Source organism: Syngnathus leptorhynchus, chromosome 22 (assembly GCF_054491065.1).
Source record: "Syngnathus leptorhynchus isolate UIUO chromosome 22, UIUO_Slep, whole genome shotgun sequence".
Classification (NCBI taxonomy): Eukaryota; Metazoa; Chordata; class Actinopteri; order Syngnathiformes; family Syngnathidae; genus Syngnathus; species Syngnathus leptorhynchus.
The window spans coordinates 4738229-4758296 of record NC_141216.1 but is presented as its reverse complement, the minus strand read 5'-3'; the positions used below and the strand labels follow the sequence as shown (position 1 = coordinate 4758296).

Sequence of the window (20068 nt, the reverse complement as noted above, 5' to 3'; positions counted from 1 at the left end):
TAAAGGTCAGAGTTTCTCGGCCAATGAAATATCTCTAGGGGCGGGGAATAGAGGAAGTTTCCCGATGTAGCAACATCACTATTCCCTGACCTGACTTGTTTGTTGACGAGTAAAGATGGAGTTCCTCATGGGAAATCCGTACAGTACCCCAGTGGGGCATTGCATTGGTATGTAAAAAGACATCACATCAACTGTATTGCCTTCAAATATGCGGTTAGGTTTCGAATATGTATCAAATCTGTGCTCAAGTTGTTTACGTGCAAGCTAGCACCAGGCTAACGTCAAGGCGCTTTAAACCATATTCGTTAGCCGCCTAGCTAGCTTGTTATCCTATGTTGTCGCTTGTATTATTAGTGACAACACCAGACTGTTTGTAGTACATAGTCACAAAGTGGGCCGTTTATATTATCTGCGAAAACATTCACTCGTTATTTGGAGCATTGGCTAATCAAAGCAAGAGCTAAGTTAGCCAGTTGTTAGCTAAGCATTAGTCATCACCTCAGTCCATTCGTTGATAAAAGGTGACTTAACGTCTTTTCCACTCTCAATGTATTTATATTCTAGAAAGAGCTACTGACGGATCCCTACCAAGTGAAGACTGGACGCTTAACATGGAAATTTGTGACATTATCAATGAAACTGAAGACGGGTGAGTGTTCAGGGAAAGTCAACACATTGATCACTTTATTGCTTCAATTGTATTTTGCATTTGGAAATGATCTCTTTTGCAAATACGATTTATACTGAGCCCCACTGCTTGCTTATCTGTTAAGCTCTTGTGTGAAGTCCAGAGCGTGTTTGATTAGTGGGTTGTAATTTGCGTCCGATGGGTTAAGCTTGTGCTTGTCACTTTATAAAGAATCTGCTTGGATTTGCTTGTCTTCCTTTTTGTATTCATTGTATGATATTCTTATCGTATTTAGTCACAGTCCATGAGTTAATTATTACGGTCTGTGCACGCCAGTTGTGAGGAAATCATTGACTTATTAAATGGATCGCTCAATGTTTAGGTTGTTTCCATGTTTGAAAATACTCCCGGCATATTTTTATATTCGGTCATTGTTAATTTGAAGTGTGTGGTTGTGCGCAGGCCAAAAGACGCTATAAGAGCAATGAAGAAGAGACTGAATGGCAATAGAAACTACAGAGAGGTGATGCTGGCTTTAACGGTAAGTGCAAAGCTATGATGGACGAAATTGCGTTGTACCTCAAAGGTTGGCGTCCTGTTTGTTCAGGATAGTTCGTATGAAAACCTTTCCCTCATTTTACAGACAGGAAGCTAGAGCATATGTGTTCATTTGACAATAGTTTTGACACCCCCTGCTTCCATCAGGTGCTGGAGACTTGTGTAAAGAACTGCGGCCACCGGTTTCATGCACTGGTCACTAGCAGGGACTTTGTGGACGGCGTGCTTGTTAAAATCATCTCCCCTAAAAATAACCCTCCCACAATCGTTCAAGACAAAGTACTGGCGCTCATTCAGGTAAGATCACAACTAACTTGTTTTTCATGGGCGGAACTCCACAAATGTTTTTTTTTTAAAGGAGGTATTGGAAGGGGTGTTTTATGATACGTTTATGAACCTGTGCAGCAGTCAGATAAAAGCGAGTATCTCTCAAGCTTCACCCGGTGCGGCTCATGTTACCGGGCTCGGCTTAGGTAACCTTGCAATGCTCTTATTTCCGGCTACAGCGTGGAACATAGCAGTGTTTGTTCGAGCCGTTTGGCTCAGCAGTTTTGTTCCACTAGCGTCATGCAAGAATTGTTACCATGTTAACAGATGTACACATACTAATGCATATTGGGAATCAATCCAAGTGGTTTTGTTTCATCCCGCTAACTTCACTATTGCTCATCACGCAACTGCAATCGCAGGCATGGGCCGATGCGTTCAGGAGCAGTCCGGATCTCACAGGCGTTGTCCAAATCTTCGAGGAGCTCAAGAGAAAAGGCATCGAGTTCCCCCTGTCGGACCTGGAGACCCTCTCGCCCATACATACACCTCAGCGGGTAGGAGGACATCACACGTTAGCAAGCGCGGCTCGACGCTCTTCTCATGTCATTTGTTGCTTTGTACCCAGACTGCATCGGCACCGGAGGGAGACTCGACTCTGCAGAAGTACAGCAGCCCCCCTCAGCCGGCGCCGCACGCTGTTCCGGTAGCCTACACCGCCCCTCAAGTTCCAAACGTTCAACCGTCCGGAGCCATCAACCCAACGTCTGAACAGGTGCAGTAAGACAGAAATGTCAAATGACTCTTCAGTGCTGATGGTGCTTTGTGTTGAGGAGTGAGCCATCTACATATTTTTTACATGCTGTCTATTTTTTTGTTTTTTTTCCTTGTCAGATTTGCAGACTGCGCAGTGAATTGGATGTCGTTCGCGGAAACACGAAAGTCATGTCCGAGATGTTGACCGAGATGGTCCCGGGACAGGAAGACGCTTCAGACTACGAGTTGCTACAGGCAAGGAAGCCCTCGTGTTTGAATTTGTGTGCGACGTAATGCTTCCGCACTCGTCCCATTCGCGTATATTCACACGATGTTTGTGTTTTAGGAGCTGAACAGGACCTGCAGAGCCATGCAGCAAAGGGTAGTGGAGCTCATCTCTTGCGTCTCCAACGAGGCAGTGACCGAGGAGCTGCTGCACGTAAACGATGACCTCAATAACATCTTCTTGCGCTACGAAAGGTGAGAAGACGCAGACGGTTGTCACGGGCTACACGCGGGACCGTGACACGTATTTGTTAACGTTCCTCGGGTGCCACTGCAGATACGAGAGGTTTAGATCTGGAAGGTCTACGGTTCAGACTGTCAACAATGGGGTGAGTCAGCTCTTTTTTCCTCTTTGTTGGGTTTCCTTAGAGTAAGGCACTGTATACATTTCACTTTTTTTTTTTGGTCACTCACTTTTCGGTCATGTCACTTTATTCACTATCTTTTTTCCGTTTCTTTTCTGATCTCTGTTTCTGTGGCTAGCTGAGACAGGCAAGTATGAAACCAGTGTCGGCCTCCCTAAGCTCAGTAGCCCATTAAGTAGTCTTTAGAATTTTCATACTGCCCTGAAGCTGTATCAGCTAGATTTCCTTTCCACACATTGTCTTGTGCTGCATAAAACAAAATTCAGGGTGGGAAAAAAAAGAAAAGATAAGCTCTAGTGTCATTTATTCTTGCATTGACTCACAATATGTCATATTCTCCCTTTCCCGTCAGGTCTTGAGCGAAGCGACAGAGGATAACTTGATCGATCTGGGCCCCGCCTCGCCAGCAGTGGTCAGCAACATGCCCAATGCGGCCACGACAAACTTGCCCCCGAGCGTCACCGCCAGCGCCGGGAGACCGGCCTCTCCGGCCTCCCTGGCGTCTCGCCTCGCTGGAATGGGTACGTCTACCGCAGGAACCCCCTCAAGTTGAGCGTGCAGTAAGTTGTGAGGTGACGTACTGTTCCTTGCAGATGTTGGCGCAGACACTGTAAGCAGCACTCTGAGCTCTTTATCCAGCGGCAAGCCTCCACCTCCCCAGGATGACTTTGACGTGTTCGCCCAAACCAGGACCGGATCTCTCCCTGAACCTAATAAGATGTAAGGCAAATCTGCAATCTGTCAAAAACGGGCCCAAAATGGTTGGGACTGCTACTTTAATTGACACGTCAAAAGAAAAAATGATGCATTATATTTTCTTCCTTTCTTAGGACTCCGGCAAAGGACAGCCAGGCAGCTGCTGCTGCTCCTCCTCCAACTCTGGATGTCCAACAACCACGTGCAGCAACGGTGAGTCTCCACTCTTCCAGTTGTGTATGTTTGAAAGAGACGTAGAAGCGTGCACCCTGGAGCAAACGTTGCCACTAAGCCAAATTACAAATGAAGGTAGCACCTTGTTAATTCACTCATTTTTACCCAAATCATTAGAATTAAATGATTCCCTCTGTTTTTAAATGAACACACCAAGCAGGGCTGGGCCAAGTGAGTTATCAGAGAAATAAAGCAAAACTCTCAAGGGGTAAAACAAAATTTGCCAGAAGTGTTTGAAACAGAGTCTCTGTGGTTTGTAAGGAACGCCTTCATCAACCTTTTTCATGACTTATTTTAAGTTGTATTAATTTCATTCCAAATTAGTCATAATTATTTTGGTGTTTTGGGCCTGGGTTTTGTTTTCTTTTGTGGCTTTGCTGCCCCCCCATGGCCACCCCCTTTTGATGTCGTCCTCTAGTGTGTCGGAGGCCAGTCCTCTGTCATGGATGACATAGAGGAGTGGCTAAGTACTGATGTGGTGAGCCATCATGATTTTGTTTTGTATTATTTAATCCTCTTTACTTTGTTCATTCTGCTTCATCCTTTTGTCATGCTACATCAAATTTTTTTCCTCCGAACACTCAATTTTAACATCTTAGAATGTATTTCTAACACTTGTTGGGAATCAGTGGTCATTAACGTGGCAGCATACTGTAAAAATGAGCATCAGTGAAGCTGTAACTACCCCCATTTTCAATGCAAATATTACTTTTTAGTCTTATGCTTTTTTAATATATATATATATATATATATATATATATATATATATATATATATATATATATATATATCTCCCCACACATTTTGAGGGCCATGTACTAATATTGTAAAACACAATTGCCAGCATCTGTTTGTGCACGCTTTCTACTCATGCTCATATGCCCGAATATGCAATCCTATCATGTCTTTATGAAAACCATCTGTGAGTTTGTGGCTATATAATTAACATTGGTGTCTTTTTTTTTTTTTTTTTTGAAGTGAGTGGTAATTGAATTCCTTGCATGATCTAACAAATGAGTGTTTATATATAGTGAATGCTTGCATGGTTCCTCTGAGGGTGCCTCTACTGTGAATGGGATTATTTTTCCCTTTTTGGTCAGTATCACAAGTAAAAAGCCCGTCTCCCATCTACAGAAAGGAGATGAAGGTGAGGAGGGTGTGACAAGTGAAGGTTAGTACAAAACCGTGAACTCGCATTTAGCCCATTTTTTGCACCTGTGGGGTTTTCATTGACTTGTTTGCTTTCAGAGTTTGACAAGTTCCTCGAGGAGCGAGCCAAAGCCGCAGAGATGGTCCCCAGCCTGCCGTCCCCCCCGAGTAACGACCCCGGCGCAGCGCAGGGAAGCCCAAGCCGCAAGAAGTCTGACAGACCGGAGGACGCTTTATTTGCCATGTAGACTTGTCGTCCGCTTACCTGACAGGATGGCCTGGACCTAAACGCGTCCACTAACACAATTTCGATGAGCGGCAGTGATGTATCCTTATTCAAAGAGAATTTGTCTGTCTAAAAGGGAAAAACATAAAAAAAACTGTCTATTTTCATAGGTTAAAAAATAAAAAAGGGATTTCAGTCCCACGCATGCTTTTTTTTTTTTTTTTTTTTTTTAAGCTTTTGTTCTTAAACCCTTAGCATTCCTATGAGAATTTTGCGTTTCCGCTAGTGCCCCTTCAGTAAGCCGGCATGAGTTCTGTTGTAAATGTGTAAATGACAAATGATCCCGTGTGTATATTTCAAGCTTCATATGTACCAGAGGAATTTATTATGCGGTGGGATTGTATTTGGGGGAGGAAGGGAAGGGCCAATGAGCTCAAATTTCCTGGCTGCTGTCTGCTATGGATGCGCCCCACAATGCTGCACAGGGAAAGGGAACCTGTTGACATTAAAAAAAAGAAAAAACGGTTGATATAGCTTGTACAAAATGTGTTTTATTTGGGGTCCAATCTGCCTTTTTTGTGTGTGTGTGTTTGGCTTAGTGTTTCCTGAGGTTTAGTTTGATGCGTTTTGTGGGGTCACCGTAATGCTGATGAAAAGAGAATTGAATGGCAGTTGGATTTGATTTTCAATTTTTATTTTTTTTTGTTGAAATGACCAAATGTGTTTTACAGGAGAACAAGTTCAAACACACAGCTCAATGTAAATCTCATGCGCTTTTGTGCTGCTTGCGCAATATTTGTATGCATTTCCTCTTCGCTGATGTTTTCAGAAAAGGAGCTGACCTTTCCAGCGCCACTATTTGTTCATCAGAAATGAGCTCGGGCGCTACAAACTAGACCTTTTACGGTCTTGACGGGCGTGAATGTGTTCCTTGAGCTCAGAGCAAGAGTAGGCTTTTGACTGTGGCGTGGCATTTGAACTTGGACTTTTTGTAAATCAGCTGAGTGACATGCAAGCACTTGGATGTCATTAAAGATTCAGGAAGTGTAGAAATTATTTATTTGTAATCACCCCCTTCCCCTTTCCGATTTTTTTTTTTGCGCTCAAGGAAGATATATATGGAGAAATGATCTATGTGAGGATTGTTTATTTTTGTGGCTTTTTATGGAGTCTTTGTTTTATACATTGCTGCTGGCTGATGTATGTTATGTTAATAATTCCGTTGGTGTTCTTGTGGGTTGAATGTAAACATGTAAAGAAGCATCACGTGTCATGAAGAATCCATCGTTTATTTTTTTTAGGTTGACTGGCGCATCCTCTCCTCCCACAACTTATATCTTTGTAGACTGTCAGACAAGAAGTGTGGAAGAAAAGTTCCAGGACTGATATCACAAAATTTCAAACTTGAACCACAAGTTTTCAAGCAACACAGTTCCTGGCTGAGAGCAACGTCATCGCCATAGGTAGCTATCAAGATCTTTTTTGTTTTTGTTTTTTTTGGGGCACCAGTCTTGGAACTTTACTGACATACCTCATACATTGCTGCTGTCCCGTAAGCCTCGTGAATCCGTCCATGCCGGTGTGTCATCTTTGATGTGTAAATGGATCCCAGCACTTCTCCCTCAGAGAAACCATTGTGTTTCTGTGTGCATCACTGGACACTTTAAGAAGAGAGACGCTAATGTGTGTGTGTGGAGGTATGATTTTCCTCTTTGTGTTTTGACATCTGCATGAACTAAATAAAACCTTGGATGTGTGATATTCTCCTTGGTGTGGGTTTTATTGAAAGTTAAATGAACAAAGCTGACCGGTGGTAAACTCTGGTGACTACCCCCCCCCCCCCCCCCCCCCCTTTACGTCCCACCCTTACAGGAAGACTGTGGGCCCCACACCAAGGGCCTCCCAATTGGTCTCCTTCAATCGCCATATCCTGCAATATGCCTTCGTCTCTGGAGGGATCTTTTTTTTTCTACTCTAGTCAAAATGAAAAGTTGAGTCTGTGGCTGCAGTTTGGTAACTGGGTTATCTTTTTCACAATGGAGATTTAAAACAGGTGACCTTTAGTCATAATTGATTTGCTGTGTTGTTATTTAAAATCATTTTGTAAAAAATATACTCAAAACCATTTTTATTGTTGTGGTTAAAAGTGCTGAGTGAATAATCACCTATGGATTATTGCAGATTTCCATTCATCTGTGGAGGCACATTGAAGAGCACAGCTTGCCAGCGACCTCTGGTGGTAAGGTGAAGTGACGTCATCGCAAGTGGAAGAAAATCAATTATGGCCAGAGACGAGGTACATTATAGTTCTATTGCATGTTTATTCCTACACCAAGTGTGATGTTGCTGCTGTTCATGTTTCAGTAGATCAACACTAGAGTGGTCTGTTTACCTACCTGACAAACAAACAGAATTCTGGCCCATATTCAAGCTGTATTTTGATTTAAATGTCACCCTTTTTTTTTTTTTTTTTTTTAACGAATACAAAAACCCTTCCAGTCACTCCAAATCACATTTGTGCTATTGCCAACCAACCACCGCAGGATCTCCATCACAAATCAAAAGTCCAAAAAATGTAAACACGTCGCCCAGCGGCCATTGATTGACAAACTGAGTAGATTTTCTCATTACGGGACTAAAACCACGTGCACTCGAAGCCAAGTCAATGTAAAGATGAGGTTTTTTTTGCGTTGCCATTTAATGGTAAAGGTCACGCATACATGTGTCTGTATGTGTGAGAAAGATCTTAAGGGTATTTCAACAAAGCTCATTAGCTGGCGGCACATAATGACTTCACTCAATCTCAATAGAAAGCACTTGATGCTGATATTAAGAATATAAATGGCTTTATTCTATAATTCTTTTATTCCCCTTCAGCACTCTAGGAAGGAAACATGATAAATCGATAATATAAATAATTGTCAAATATTTATCCTTCCCAGTGCTTTCACGAGCCTTATTATAATCACTTGAAACTAAATGACCCGTTTGTGTTTATGATTTTAGAAGCGTCTCACATCAATGGCTTTCTCAATGTAATCCGACCTGCAACACTAGTTCGCCCAAAGCTGCTCATTTTACGCATTTAATGAACTTATCAACATCGATTTAAATGGTGAAAGGTAGTCGGCGTCAGCAATTATGAACCACTGGCTCAAGTTACTTGAGGATTTGAAGCGAGTGTTGTTATTTAATAGCCCAGTAGCTCCTCGCAATCTCTCCCAGCATAGTGACTTTTCAGGCCTTGGCTTTTTGTCGCTGCTACGAGTCGCCTCGGAGCATTTTATGCTAAGTTAATTTACCCAAATATATCCACGGCGTGGCCCCCGCTATTCGACATCAACAACTTTCTTAATGGAAACTTGCTGATCCATAAACACTGGCGCCGCTGCAGACGTTTGCTGGGGGGCACATCATGCAAAAAAAAAAAATCTCACAGATCGATGAGGGGCATTTGCAAAGGAGGCATAAAGTGTTTAATTAGAATAGCATCAGGGGTTTACTGGTGGAAGTGGGGGGACGGCGTTGTTAAAGCTCAGCCGCAACCCACACCTATTTAAATAGGGTCACATCTGGGCCTCACCTTGCAAGTGTTATGCTATATTAAATGCCACTCATGTTAAGTGTGTTCTCTGATGTAGTCAACACATTATATAAAGGTTAAATTGAAAAATGTCCCTTCAGCGGCACACAAGTATGATTGATCTCCCTCGTGCGGGAAATATGTGTTTTGTTTTTTTTCCATTAACAAAAAGGTGCATATCATGTATTCTAATAAGGAGCGGGTGGATTAGGATTTAAGTGTCAGTCAATCAGGATTTCCAAAGGTCAACGACAAAGAAAGAATTTAGGCAGGCGCTTGGAACGTGTCTCCAGCCGTCATGTCCGCCTGCGCGCTACATGCTAATTCCGAGCCGCCTATGTGCAATATTTACGGCATTCCGCGTTTACTTTGTCCAAAGAAACAGGCTTGAAGTTGTTGATTGCCACTCTTGGTGGAGGTTTACTGTCAAACTAAACATAAATGATCATTACTGTTCAATTGAACTCAGTCCATCTATTCTTTATCCTCTGCAAAGAACAACAGCCACATGAGAATAAGCAACCATTGCGACGATAAAGTCTTAGTGTTTTTGTATTGAGGCTCAGTTTGTTGCGTGTTGAATTCAAGTTTAATTGGTATGAAATATTTTGGAATCTCAGTCATGTTTTCTTAATATTGAATGTATTTTTTTTTTTAAACATCTGTTTGAATCTGACGGGTTCATCAACATCTGACAAAATATGTAAACTATTCCTTAAAGCTATATTTTGGTTAAATGAAAGATTTTGGATTCAGCAATGTCAAAAAACAGACAAAAACATTACCTTATTTCAATTCGTGTATTGGTATATATGACACGATAGTTTTTTTTATATATATATTTCTGTGTTCCAAGCCAACATATTAGTTTGTCACCTAATGGTAATTTAAAGTCAATGGAATGATTATTGTCTTTGGAAAAAAAACCAAATCCTCACAGTTTGCCCCAGAATCAACCAGGCCCGCCACCCTCACAGGGTCCAAAAGTGTAGGTTCAGGTGCTGGGGCTCCAGAACATGTAAGGGCGGTCCTGGCGGGCCTACGTGTGAGGATCTGATCCCAGGCACGGGCGGGTCCGGGGTCGACAGGATGTAGTCAATGCTGAACTTGATCTCCGACTCTGGTTTTGGGACGGCGGGGTTCGGCGTGGGGCACGGCCGAGGTCTGTAAGAATTCAGAGGGCGAAGGTCGGAGTCCGCCTCGGGGTGGTGGAGCGCAAGCGCGCGCTGCTTGCCGGGGCTTTCGGCAAGACGGAGCGGGGCCTCTCCTGGGTCGCGGAGGCCAACTTTCACGTTCCGCCTACGCCTGCGACGTCGAAAGTTGCCGTTTTCAAAGAGGTCAAGCATGGATTCACATCCTGTGGCAAAAGTCCAAAAGTTTCCTTTTCCTTTCTCGTTGCCCTCCGTCCTGGGAACCTATGACGCATTAGTAAGACGCTTTAAATGGTCACAGTTCCGTATAAATGCTGCATAAATGATTTGCGTGTCCACCTTGATGAAGCAGCTGTTGAGCGACAAGTTATGTCTGATGGAGTTCTGCCAGGCTCTCTGGTTGGAGCGGTAGTAAGGGAACCTCCTCATGATGAACTCATAAATGCCCGACAGCGTGACCCTCTGCTCGGGGCTCTGCTGGATCGCCATGGCGATCAGGGCGATGTAGCTGACAATGCGCACGTATGTGAATTTAAATTAGCCAACGCTTCCAACTTTCTGTATTTATCAAAGTTCATGAGAGTATTTTAAAAAAATTTGTGCATTAAAATTTTGCGTATTTTTATCAATATCATTAAAATTATTATTATTTGAACATATATTTACGTCAACATTTCGTGAACTTGTTAACATTTATATTTGAATTAGAATGACCCTAAAATATACAGAATCTGTTTCAACTATTTAACAATCTAGACTTGGCCTGTGTAAATAAAAAGGGTTTAACAAAAAAGAAAAAAATCAAATACCTTGATATTAGTTTTAAATAAAACTAAATAAAACTAAAACATAAAAGGAAATTGTATTTTTCAAACATTTTTCTTTAGAATATTTCAAAGGCACCACAATAAAGTCACTAAATGTATTTAGTATATAAAAACAAATGATAAATAAGCCATAAACTTAGTTTTTCATTTAAAAAAATGGAACCTACACAATATATTTGATTGCACAAAAACGTCTTGAGATCACTTTTTCTTGCAACAGTGCTATAAAATAGAACGAGGAAGTTTTCCTACCTGTAGGCGGGCCGACACATCTTCTTCTCCTGTTCGCTGCTACAGGAAGCGTATGCGTCTCCGTCATAGTTGAAACAGTTGAATGGATAGTGAGAAGCGTCAAACATGTCTACGCTTACACTTGTGTGATCGTCCCCCCCCCTCGGGAAAATAACTGTATGTCTCCAGCAGCTTCTCCTTGCTCTCCTGCTGCTCTGCTAAGCCGGTTGTCATCCACTGGGAGCTCTACCGTTGATGGCCTCCTCCACCGGGCCCCCCGCCCCTCCGACATCCTCAACAGCCCCTCCACCCCCTTCGTCTTGCCCCAGATGCTCTCCGGGAATGGTCGTCACCACTCCTAACAACAAGTTAGTGTTATTCTAAATTAGAATATGTTGCGCAATTGCATTTTATTGTTCAAGCTTTGACAAGTTTGATGTGGAAGAACTTGACCGAGCCCTGACCTCAACCACTTCATGCAGATTTAGGATGGAAAAAAAAAAATACACATCGTAAATCATCCATCATTTCTTAATTTTTCTATTGGAGTACATTGATCATGGCGCTAGTCAGTCCAGACCATCTCACAGTAGCTGCCTGCTTATCCAAAAGGGGAAAAAAAAAAAAAAAACACTCCCCTGAGCCGCATCCAAGAAGGTTCTGGGTGGTCCACATCTCTTGCTAGCTGCTTTTATGTTTTATTTTGCTTCTTTTTATAGTCGAATCTCTGCTGCTGTAGTTGAAACTGCTAAGCCCAAACCAACAAACAAACGCTTTGCATCTTTGTTTTTTTCTTTCCTCCCATTTAACTCTTGACTGTATCGTGTGTGTGTGCGTATGTGCGTCCACTCCGGCAGACATTTAGTCAACAACGGGAAGTTTTGGAGATGCTATCTGTAATGATCTGTAATGACCATAAATTGTTTCTGTGTCTATAAAATAGAGGGGATGTGTATTTTTGTGGGACTCTTAACGGGGCAATTGGAAGGGTCCCGTGAGGCGGCCGAGGCGGGGAAAACACCCCGAGGTCTGCGAGGGCCTCTGTGTGTGGGCCTGTTGATGCAGGAGATGATGACGCGTGGCTAATCTTGGACAGTACTAGTGTGACTTTACAAGGATGCAAATCTTTGGACACTCTTGCTTGTTGGCACTAACATTAGGGAGACCTACAAAATTTAATCCAATTTTGAAATCTAATCTAAGACCTTGCCAGAGATGTGTTTAAATCTACAATCTGTTTTCTTTCCAGTTTTCAACGCCATACGTTTGTCATACAAACAGGATTACAATAAAACATAATGCAAACATGACCTCTAGAGGGCAGTATTCGCAATGCTGCGGTAATGATCGATGCAAACTGATCAATTGGTTCTTTGAGAGACTCTCATAACTCCACACAGGAATCTCAGCCTGACCAAAAAAATAAAATAAATTGCTTCCATCTTGAACTTTCGGGTGCACCGAGTCCCCAGCGCACTGGAACTCTGTTGGAATCTGAATTTCCATCTATCCATCCATTCTGTACCGCTTGTCCCCATGGTTGTTAACCGAAGCAGCTATCATAACAGGTCACCTGGTGGCGCTAATGTGCAAAGCACCGTTAGACGAGCAGGAGAAGAAGATTTGAATTGAAGCATGTGACGTCATGTTTTTAGGTTAATTGGAGACAGGTGTGCTCAAGTGGAGTTATCAAATGCAGGTGCAACCGACCGCGTGGCAGTTTCTCAGGTAAGCGAGCAGTCGAGCAAATGATTGTCGTTTCTTACGATGCATTTTATTATTTCTTGCAGGATTTTCGCTCTCAAGAGTGTTTGAGGTTTGGGAACGGCATGCCACAATCCATTTTGCGTCGCGTCGTTGAGCGCGCATTGTGCGCTTCGGTCGTTTTGTCGCTACAATATTTCAAATCTCTTTCTTTTTAATGCTGGCCAGCATTTTTTCATTCGTTTGTTTGTTGAAGGTTCGTTAATGACCGATAAGCTCGTGTTTGTCTGACGATAGGAAATGTTTAATTATAGTCCAATAAACAATTATGGTCGTTGGTTATATTGGTTCTGTTGATGTGTGCGCGCCATTTCCTTGTTATACAAACTTATGAATGTGACGAATTCGTTAAGTCGTGTCAAAATCAGACCGTTGTGACTCAAATCAATTCCAAGATGGCGCCCGCCCGCGATCCGCCACGCAACAAACATTTTAAGCGCGTTTTTTTTTTCCTCCCGTTTTCGACGACTCTGCTCGAATCTTGCGACGCCACTAACCTGGATCATCTGTCCGATTTGAGGTGAGTTGATGAATTATACAATTAAAATATTTTTAGAATTTTGATATAGTAGTAATTATTATAACTTATTCCAATATAATTGTATATATTTGTTTTAAGTGAGTTGATGTATGCTAAAATTAAAATATTTGTATAATTCTGACAATTATAGTGGTGATTATTATAACTTATTACAATATTTAAATTGTATATATTTGTTTTAAATGTTAAACTGTACTTAGTATATATAATTGTTGCACTCTACTCGATGTGTATTGTTGCAATAATTTGTTTGTCTTTTGTAGTGCTATAAAAAGCTGCCCAGCCACGATCCTTCTATACAAAGCAAGCAGGAGGCTCAGTGATGTTGAAGACACGGAGGAAGAGTTGTCCTAAAACAGGTGAAACCCCATTTGTGTAAAATTTCAGCTTCCCAGCACACAATTAATGGCCGTTTGTGCAGTTTTAGCTTCCCAGCACACAATTAATGGCCGTTTGTGTTGAGTTTTAGCTTCACAGCACACAATTAATGGTTCCTTGTGTTTTTGCAGGCTGCAAGAGGAGCCCAAGGGGATGAGGAAAAGGAGCAATCTATCTCAAAAGGAGCAATGCCGTCTCAAAAGGAGCCATGCCGTCTCAAAAGGAGCCATGCCGTCTCAAAAGGAGCCATGCCGTCTCAAGGAGCCATGCCGTCTCAAAAGGAGCCATGCCGTCTCAAAAGGAGCCATGCCGTCTCAAAAGGAGCCATGCCGTCTCAAAAGGAGCCATGCCGTCTCAAAAGGAGCCATGCCGTCTCAAAAGGAGCCATGCCGTCTCAAAAGGAGCCATGCCGTCTCAAGTCAAGATTCAAGCAGCACGCTGCAAAAGGCGTGTGTGTGGATCATGTCACCAGGAGGGGGCAGTGTTGGCCTTTGGTTATGGGTGTACGACGGACAGTGTTGCAGGTGTAGTAGTCTTTGGGGGTTCTGATGGTTGGACTTGCTGAAGAGGTGTGTTGTGGTTGAGGTTGTGATTTGTCTGGATCCAGAGCAGCGTTGTCTTGTGCGAGGATTGCCGATGATGGCGCATTTGGGGGAGGACGTTATCACGTGGATGGATACAAACAAAACTTTGACGTGGAGCCGAATGTCCAATTTTGCAATATGACTTGACTATTGTAACATTGTGTCTTTTTCCTAACCTACCACTTGTGTTGTGTGTTCTCCCCTCAGTGTAGGGCAATGTTGGAGCGAGCTGGCCCCCCCCGTATGTCCAATTTTGCAATATGACTTGTAACATTTTGTCTTTTTCTAACCTACCACTCACTGTAATACATAATCTAACCCTAACCTACTAATGTACTTGCGTTCTTTGTTCTCTCGGTGTAGGGCGCCGTTGGAGCGAGCTGGTACCCAATGTCCGATTTTGCAATGACTTGCAACATTTTGTCTTTATAACCTACCATTGTCGTACTTGCGTTCTGTAGGGCGGCGTTGGAGCGAGCCGGTCCTGAATGTCCAATTTTGCAATAAGACTTGTAATATTGTCTTTTTTTAACCTGCCACTGTCGTACTTGCGTTGTGTGTTCTCCACTCAGTGTAGAGGGGAGTTGGAGCGATCCGCCCCCGTATGTCCAGTTTTGCAATATGACTTAACATTTTGTCTTTTTCCTCACCTACCGCTGTTGTACTTACTCTAACCCTAACCTACTACTGACGTACTTGCGTTCTTTCTTCTCCCCTCGGTGTAGAGCTGCGTTGGAGTGAGCCGGTACTGAATGTCCAATTTTGCAATATGACTTGTAACATTTTTTTTGTCTTTCTAACCAACCGCTGTCGTACTTGCGTTCTGTTCTCCCCTAGGTGTAGGGCGGCGTTGGAGCGAACTGGTCCCAAATGTCCAATTTTGCAATATGACTTGTAACATTTTGTCTTTTTCTAACCCTACCACTGTTGTACTTGAACTAACCCTAACCTATTACTGTCGCACTTGCGTTCTTTGTTCTCCCCTAGGTGTAGGGCGGCGTTGACGCGAGCTGGTCCTGAATGTCTATTTTTGCAATATTTGTTCCATTTTTGTCTTTTTCTAATCTACCACTGTTATACATAATCTAACCCTAACCTACTGCTGTCACATTTGCATTCTTTGTTCTCCACTCAGTGTAGGGCGGCGTTGGAGCGAGCCGGCACTGCATCTCCAATTTTGCAATATGACTTGTAACATTTTGTCTTTTTCTTACCTACCACTGTCGTACTTAATCTAACCCTAACCTACCACTTTCGTACTCGTGTCCTTTTTTCTCCCCTCAGTGTTAGGCGGCGTTGGAGCGAGCACCGCGGTCCACGAGGACCCACCGGTCGAGACAAAATGACGCGAGCAGCGCACAACTCATTGCATGTTCTGCCTTTTGCAGGCTGGATGCTAAAGGGGGAAGGACGCCCGACACGGCGACGATAACCAAAAGTGGCTAGCCGCTTTGAGTTTCTGACATTGTTTCCGTTTCTGCAGATGGCGACCGGGACATGACCATCTGATCAGAAGTGGACTGAGCGCTGTGGCATCACTCTGAAGTATCCTGCAGCCGGCCGGGTTCTGAGGGAGACCTTTCCTGGAGGAGTCAACCTGCACAGCTTCAACGCGTGAAATTGAGTTTTTTTTTTTCTTGTTTTAATTCACCAGTGGTGTCCAAACGTCTGTTTGAGGGCCGCATACTGAAACAAATTTGACACCAATTCATTCAGCACTCGAATCAATCAGGACATTTTGCTCTTAACATTTTGTGCTTCTGCTACAAAACGGTGTTGTACGTTCATTTTGAAGGTCATTCATGTGGTGTCTTGATACACCTGACCTCGACACAGCAAAAAGGAGGATAAACAACTACTAAATGTCTGCTTCTGAGTGAAATTTTGAACAGATGATTTGACTTGTAAACAGCATATCTTAATATTTTATGTCATATTTTGGCGCTCCCCTAGTGGCCCGTGTCCAATGGCCTTTAGTGGCAAATAGCCCCTAGGCTGCCGTTTGGACACCAACGGTGACGTGTGTGTAGGGCTGCACGTGTATTGGAAAACTGCCGTTTGGTGGTCTGGTAGACATGTATTTTAAGAAACAAAAGAAATGTTTAAATGTGGCAAATGAAACAAGCTCTGTTTTCTTGCCCTACTAGTATTTTAGAAGCTGACAAGTCATTGATGCAAGTTAAAGTTAACATCCAACTGATCTCATTCAGATCAAATAGTTCATTTCCATCCCCAATTTTTGCATGACTTTGCTCAATCCAATGGTCTGGCCCAATACTGCCATATCACAGATTTTCCAATATGTTGTGCAGCCTCGATTGAGTGCAAACGCGCAAGCGACTGCGCAGCCAGACTTTTCTGCTTGTGTCTTGCGAGGTGGAAGAGAAGCTGCACAAAACCAAGAGCCGGCAGACGGAGGCACCAAGACCTGAGATTGGCGAGCAAAGGAAGGAATCACCCCAAGAAAAGCAGTCGCCATGTGATGGAGGAGCCTTATGCATGGCTGGCCAGAGGTGACACGCCATTCAAATGTACAAAGATGGCGTATACACTTTTTTTAATCTCATATCCTGATTTGTCTGTCGCAGGGCTCGCACACATGGTGTCGGCGGGACCGGAGCAGTTCCTCAAATGAAGATGAGTACCATCTGCCGCTCACTCGTGGCCCAATATGGTGCTTTTTGGCACCCCCCGACCTTGACTCAGTTTGGCAGGTTGAATAGGGGAACTAGCGTGACCCTCTAGATACGAATTGGCAAAGTGGACCCCCCCCCCCCCCCCTTTCTCTGTCTCGCTCTCTTTCTCTGACGCGCCCGGCAGTACCTGCATGGCCTGGTGCATCCAGGGTGGAACGTGGCTATACCCTGCCCTTTGTGGAATACCAGGGTATAATGTCTGCCTGCCTGGTTCCCAGTGTCGTCGACGGTGTCGAGGACGAGGAGATTCTCCGTGACGCCCGCCGTGATGTCACGGTTTCCTTTTTTTCCTCTCTCGGGGCCAAGTCAGCTTTCCTTAAGGGGAACTGGCGGGTTGTGCTTTAGTGCACACCAAAGCCTCTTCTCATTGCCTTTTCTCTCTCTTCCTATCTCTAAGGGGTTTAACCTTTCATAAACCAGTGTTCTGCTAATTACCTTATTCAAACTAACCTGAGTTAAGGTCGGGGGGGGGGGGGGGGGGGTTGTGGGTTTTATCTCTTGCCAAACCACCACAATATGTCTGCCTTTCAGGGTTGCCGGATGAGTGCCTGCACCGAGAGGGACTGGACCGGATGGCGAGACCATGAAGGTAGGTAATGAGTACGTCGACAAAAGTGAACTGCATGCGACTGAGTGGTGTCTTTCCTTTGGCAGTTGTGCGAGGATGAGTCCAAACGTCAAAACACCGGCCCGCAGTGGACCCGGACCTTCGGCCGTGACGAGTGGCCCGCACGGGGCGGGTGCAGATTCAGCGTGCCCAGCCAGCATTTAGGGAGAGTATGACTTTGTTTTTCCTTTTGCGCTTTCTTTCCCTCACTCCCTCCACTTTTTCACTGGGTGTGCACACTGTCTGCATGAGGCTTCTCTTTCTTCTCAGCGCTGTCATTGTGTAATATTGTTTGAAAGTGTTTTTTGATACATGGAATGAACTGTAAAGTTTGTACTGTAATTGTGTGCCTCTGTATCTGAATTAAATTGTGAACTGACTTCAAGTGGTCCATTTTAAACATTGGCATGTAAAGTCTATCCGTGTAGATTTTGAGTTAAATGCCAACATACAAAATGGAATCATTGTGTATGATAAGGCAATTGTAAAATTAGTCTCAAACAAATGAGTCCAAATATGTAATGTTAATTATACAGTGTCAAGCTTTTTTTTTTTTTTTTTTAATACACAAAGAAAAGCTATATGCATTCTAAATTGTTGACTAAAGCCAAGTGGCCTGACACATGGATGCAATTGGGAAATGTTAAACCAGTGAGTTGGGACCCATAAAATTCATCTTTGGCAAACCCTTTTTTGCAGCTCTGCCGTAAAATGGCCACTGAAGTCAGAATCTTGCTCAGTATGCAGCAATTTTTTGTATGAGTAAAAGCCTTTATTTCAATCAATTCCCCCTGCTGTTGAACTGTCATGCATCATGTGGGGGTGTTTGTGAAAGTCAACTTTGGTGTGTTTTGTTCCTGTGGGTGCTCTTGTAAATCAAGTCAACTTTGGTGTGTTTTGTCAGTCATTCACCATGTGGTTCAGTTGATACTGTATTGCTTGAATATGGCACCCATTGCATGATTTGTTACAGGTCTTGACGTCTTCGGTTGCTGTCTGACTAAGAAGGTCTGTTGCTGTACAGTTGAGTGATGCTAAAGAAGTTTGAACATATGAACATAGCACGCAAATTTCCACAATCAAGCCCTTCAATTCAAAGCACTTGTTACGGTAGCATGTTACTTAACACCGCTGACTTGGTACCAGTAGTGTGTGATACCAGCCAGTTTAGAGTTCAGCCTGCGAAAACATGAGTAAAGGTCACACTGGAACCTGTTTAGGTGGCACGCAAGTGAGGCAGAGGGGTACTTTTAATACCGAGGTATTTATTAAATTGACCTTTTCAGACAGTTTAGATCCTAGGTGTCAAACTCAGCCTGGGGGGTCATATTTTACGTGGCCTGCAAAGACAGATTTCGCATCAATTTTGTGTCATTACTAAAACTATAAATTGTATTCACATTTAAGAAAAGATATTGCAATTCGTCTATTTAAAATATTTGAACAGTTTTTACTAATCTCTGATTTCAAAACCAGTTCATCACATTGTTTTGTAGACAATCATAATGGCCCTCCAAGGGGAAGTATGACGAAGATGCGGCCCGTGACAAAAATGAGTGACACGCCTGTTTTAGATGAATTTCAAGTGCTGCCATCTAGTGGCGGCAAGTTTGCCCTAACCTGTCTGGCGCTCCATTTGACGATGTGCAAATATTTCACTTTAAACTGTACTATTAAAATTGATAGGTGGCCTAAATCGACAGCTGGGCCAATGCGGACCATCTTTCGTGGCAACCTAACAAACATACAACATAAAAACTGCTGCTGTCTCTTTGATGTGCTTGTTTGCAAAGTAATAAGATGCCAAAACTGCATATGTTAATTGTATGCAGATTGTTCTTTTTGTCGACAGTTTTGTTGGGCTTTCCAAGTTGAGCACTGCTGTACTCGAACTCGGGACCTCGGGTTGCGCAATCATTGCGTTCAACCGCTCGACCATCAGTGCTTGTACGTTCCGATCATTACTGGCTCTACATGTCCCTCCGCACTGCAACCTTTTGTGCCGGTATGTACACCTTATGAAGTAAATGACGGGATTTTTTTTACCTCATTTAATATGTATCAAGCATACGAGCTGGTCTTTTAGAACAGCCTAGACTAGTAAGTAACAAAAAAGATAATTTAAAAAAAAAAAAAACTTGCTTAAATTCTAAAAAGTTAATTGCTTTATTATTTACTTTTATTATATAGACCAGCTCGTATGCTTGATACATATTAAATGAGGTAAAAAAAATCCCGTCATTTACTTCATAAGGTGTACATACCGGCACAAAAGGTTGCAGTGCGGAGGGACATGTAGAGCCAGTAATGATAGGAACGTACAAGCACTGATGGTCGAGTGGTTGGACGCAATGACTACGCAACCCGAGGTCCCGATTGCGAGTACAGCAGTGCTCAACTTGGAAAGCCCAACAAAACTGTCGACAAAAAGAACAATCTGCATACAATTAACATATGCAGTTTTGGCATCTTATTACTTTGCAAACAAGCACATCAAAGAGACAGCAGCAGTTTTTATGTTGTATGTTTGTTAGGTTGCCAC

At 43.2% G+C, this 20068-nt stretch overlaps 2 protein-coding genes and 1 long non-coding RNA gene across 6 annotated transcripts; 2 read left to right on the top strand and 1 right to left on the bottom strand.

The window, feature by feature from the left end:
• The first annotated feature begins 2 nt into the window (after positions 1 to 2).
• tom1l2b (target of myb1 like 2 membrane trafficking protein b) lies at positions 3 to 6919 on the top strand. 3 transcript variants are annotated; one of them, XM_085904531.1, is made up of 15 exons: positions 3 to 167; positions 565 to 649; positions 1091 to 1169; positions 1334 to 1483; positions 1876 to 2010; positions 2082 to 2228; positions 2348 to 2464; positions 2556 to 2689; positions 2772 to 2823; positions 3212 to 3380; positions 3453 to 3579; positions 3690 to 3768; positions 4208 to 4267; positions 4924 to 4960; positions 5038 to 5412. In XM_085904531.1, the coding sequence occupies exons 1-15, from the start codon at positions 116 to 118 to the stop codon at positions 5184 to 5186; spliced, it is 1572 nt and encodes a 523-aa protein (XP_085760657.1). In that variant the 5' UTR covers positions 3 to 115; the 3' UTR covers positions 5187 to 5412. The 3 variants fall into 3 exon arrangements, with proteins under 3 accessions (XP_085760657.1, XP_085760659.1, XP_085760658.1); XM_085904533.1 differs by lacking the exons at positions 4208 to 4267; positions 4924 to 4960; positions 5038 to 5412 and adding exons at positions 6466 to 6627; positions 6722 to 6919; XM_085904532.1 differs by lacking the exon at positions 4208 to 4267.
• A 2652-nt stretch (positions 6920 to 9571) lies between these two features.
• On the bottom strand, positions 9572 to 11097 carry foxl3 (forkhead box L3). The gene is made up of 3 exons (XM_085904257.1): positions 10978 to 11097; positions 10238 to 10406; positions 9572 to 10162 (listed from the first exon to the last, which is right to left on the bottom strand). Exons 1-3 carry the CDS (start codon positions 11082 to 11084, stop codon positions 9719 to 9721), a joined length of 720 nt encoding a protein of 239 aa, XP_085760383.1. The 5' UTR covers positions 11085 to 11097; the 3' UTR covers positions 9572 to 9718.
• Positions 11098 to 12716: 1619 nt separating this feature from the next.
• LOC147039554 (uncharacterized) lies at positions 12717 to 19177 on the top strand. 2 transcript variants are annotated; one of them, XR_015063479.1, is made up of 7 exons: positions 12717 to 13240; positions 13525 to 13620; positions 13771 to 16736; positions 16812 to 16897; positions 17451 to 17508; positions 17574 to 18534; positions 19023 to 19177. It is a non-coding gene; the product is annotated as an uncharacterized LOC147039554 (long non-coding RNA). The 2 variants fall into 2 exon arrangements; XR_015063478.1 differs by having other exon boundaries at positions 17574 to 19177.
• The last annotated feature ends 891 nt before the right edge of the window (positions 19178 to 20068 follow it).

Bases quoted from the DNA above. Each gene is read 5' to 3' on its own strand.
- tom1l2b (XM_085904531.1), top strand. From the start codon at position 116: ATGGAGTTCCTCATGGGAAATCCGTACAGTACCCCAGTGGGGCATTGC. The intron at 1,484-1,875 runs GTAAGATCACAA...CTGCAATCGCAG, and splicing joins AAGTACTGGCGCTCATTCAG to GCATGGGCCGATGCGTTCAG. The intron at 4,268-4,923 runs GTGAGCCATCAT...TCCCATCTACAG, and splicing joins AGTGGCTAAGTACTGATGTG to AAAGGAGATGAAGGTGAGGA.
- foxl3 (XM_085904257.1), bottom strand. From the start codon at position 11,084: ATGTTTGACGCTTCTCACTATCCATTCAACTGTTTCAACTATGACGGA. The intron at 10,407-10,977 runs GTAGGAAAACTT...GCGCATTGTCAG, and splicing joins ATGTGTCGGCCCGCCTACAG to CTACATCGCCCTGATCGCCA. The intron at 10,163-10,237 runs GTGGACACGCAA...AATGCGTCATAG, and splicing joins TCAACAGCTGCTTCATCAAG to GTTCCCAGGACGGAGGGCAA.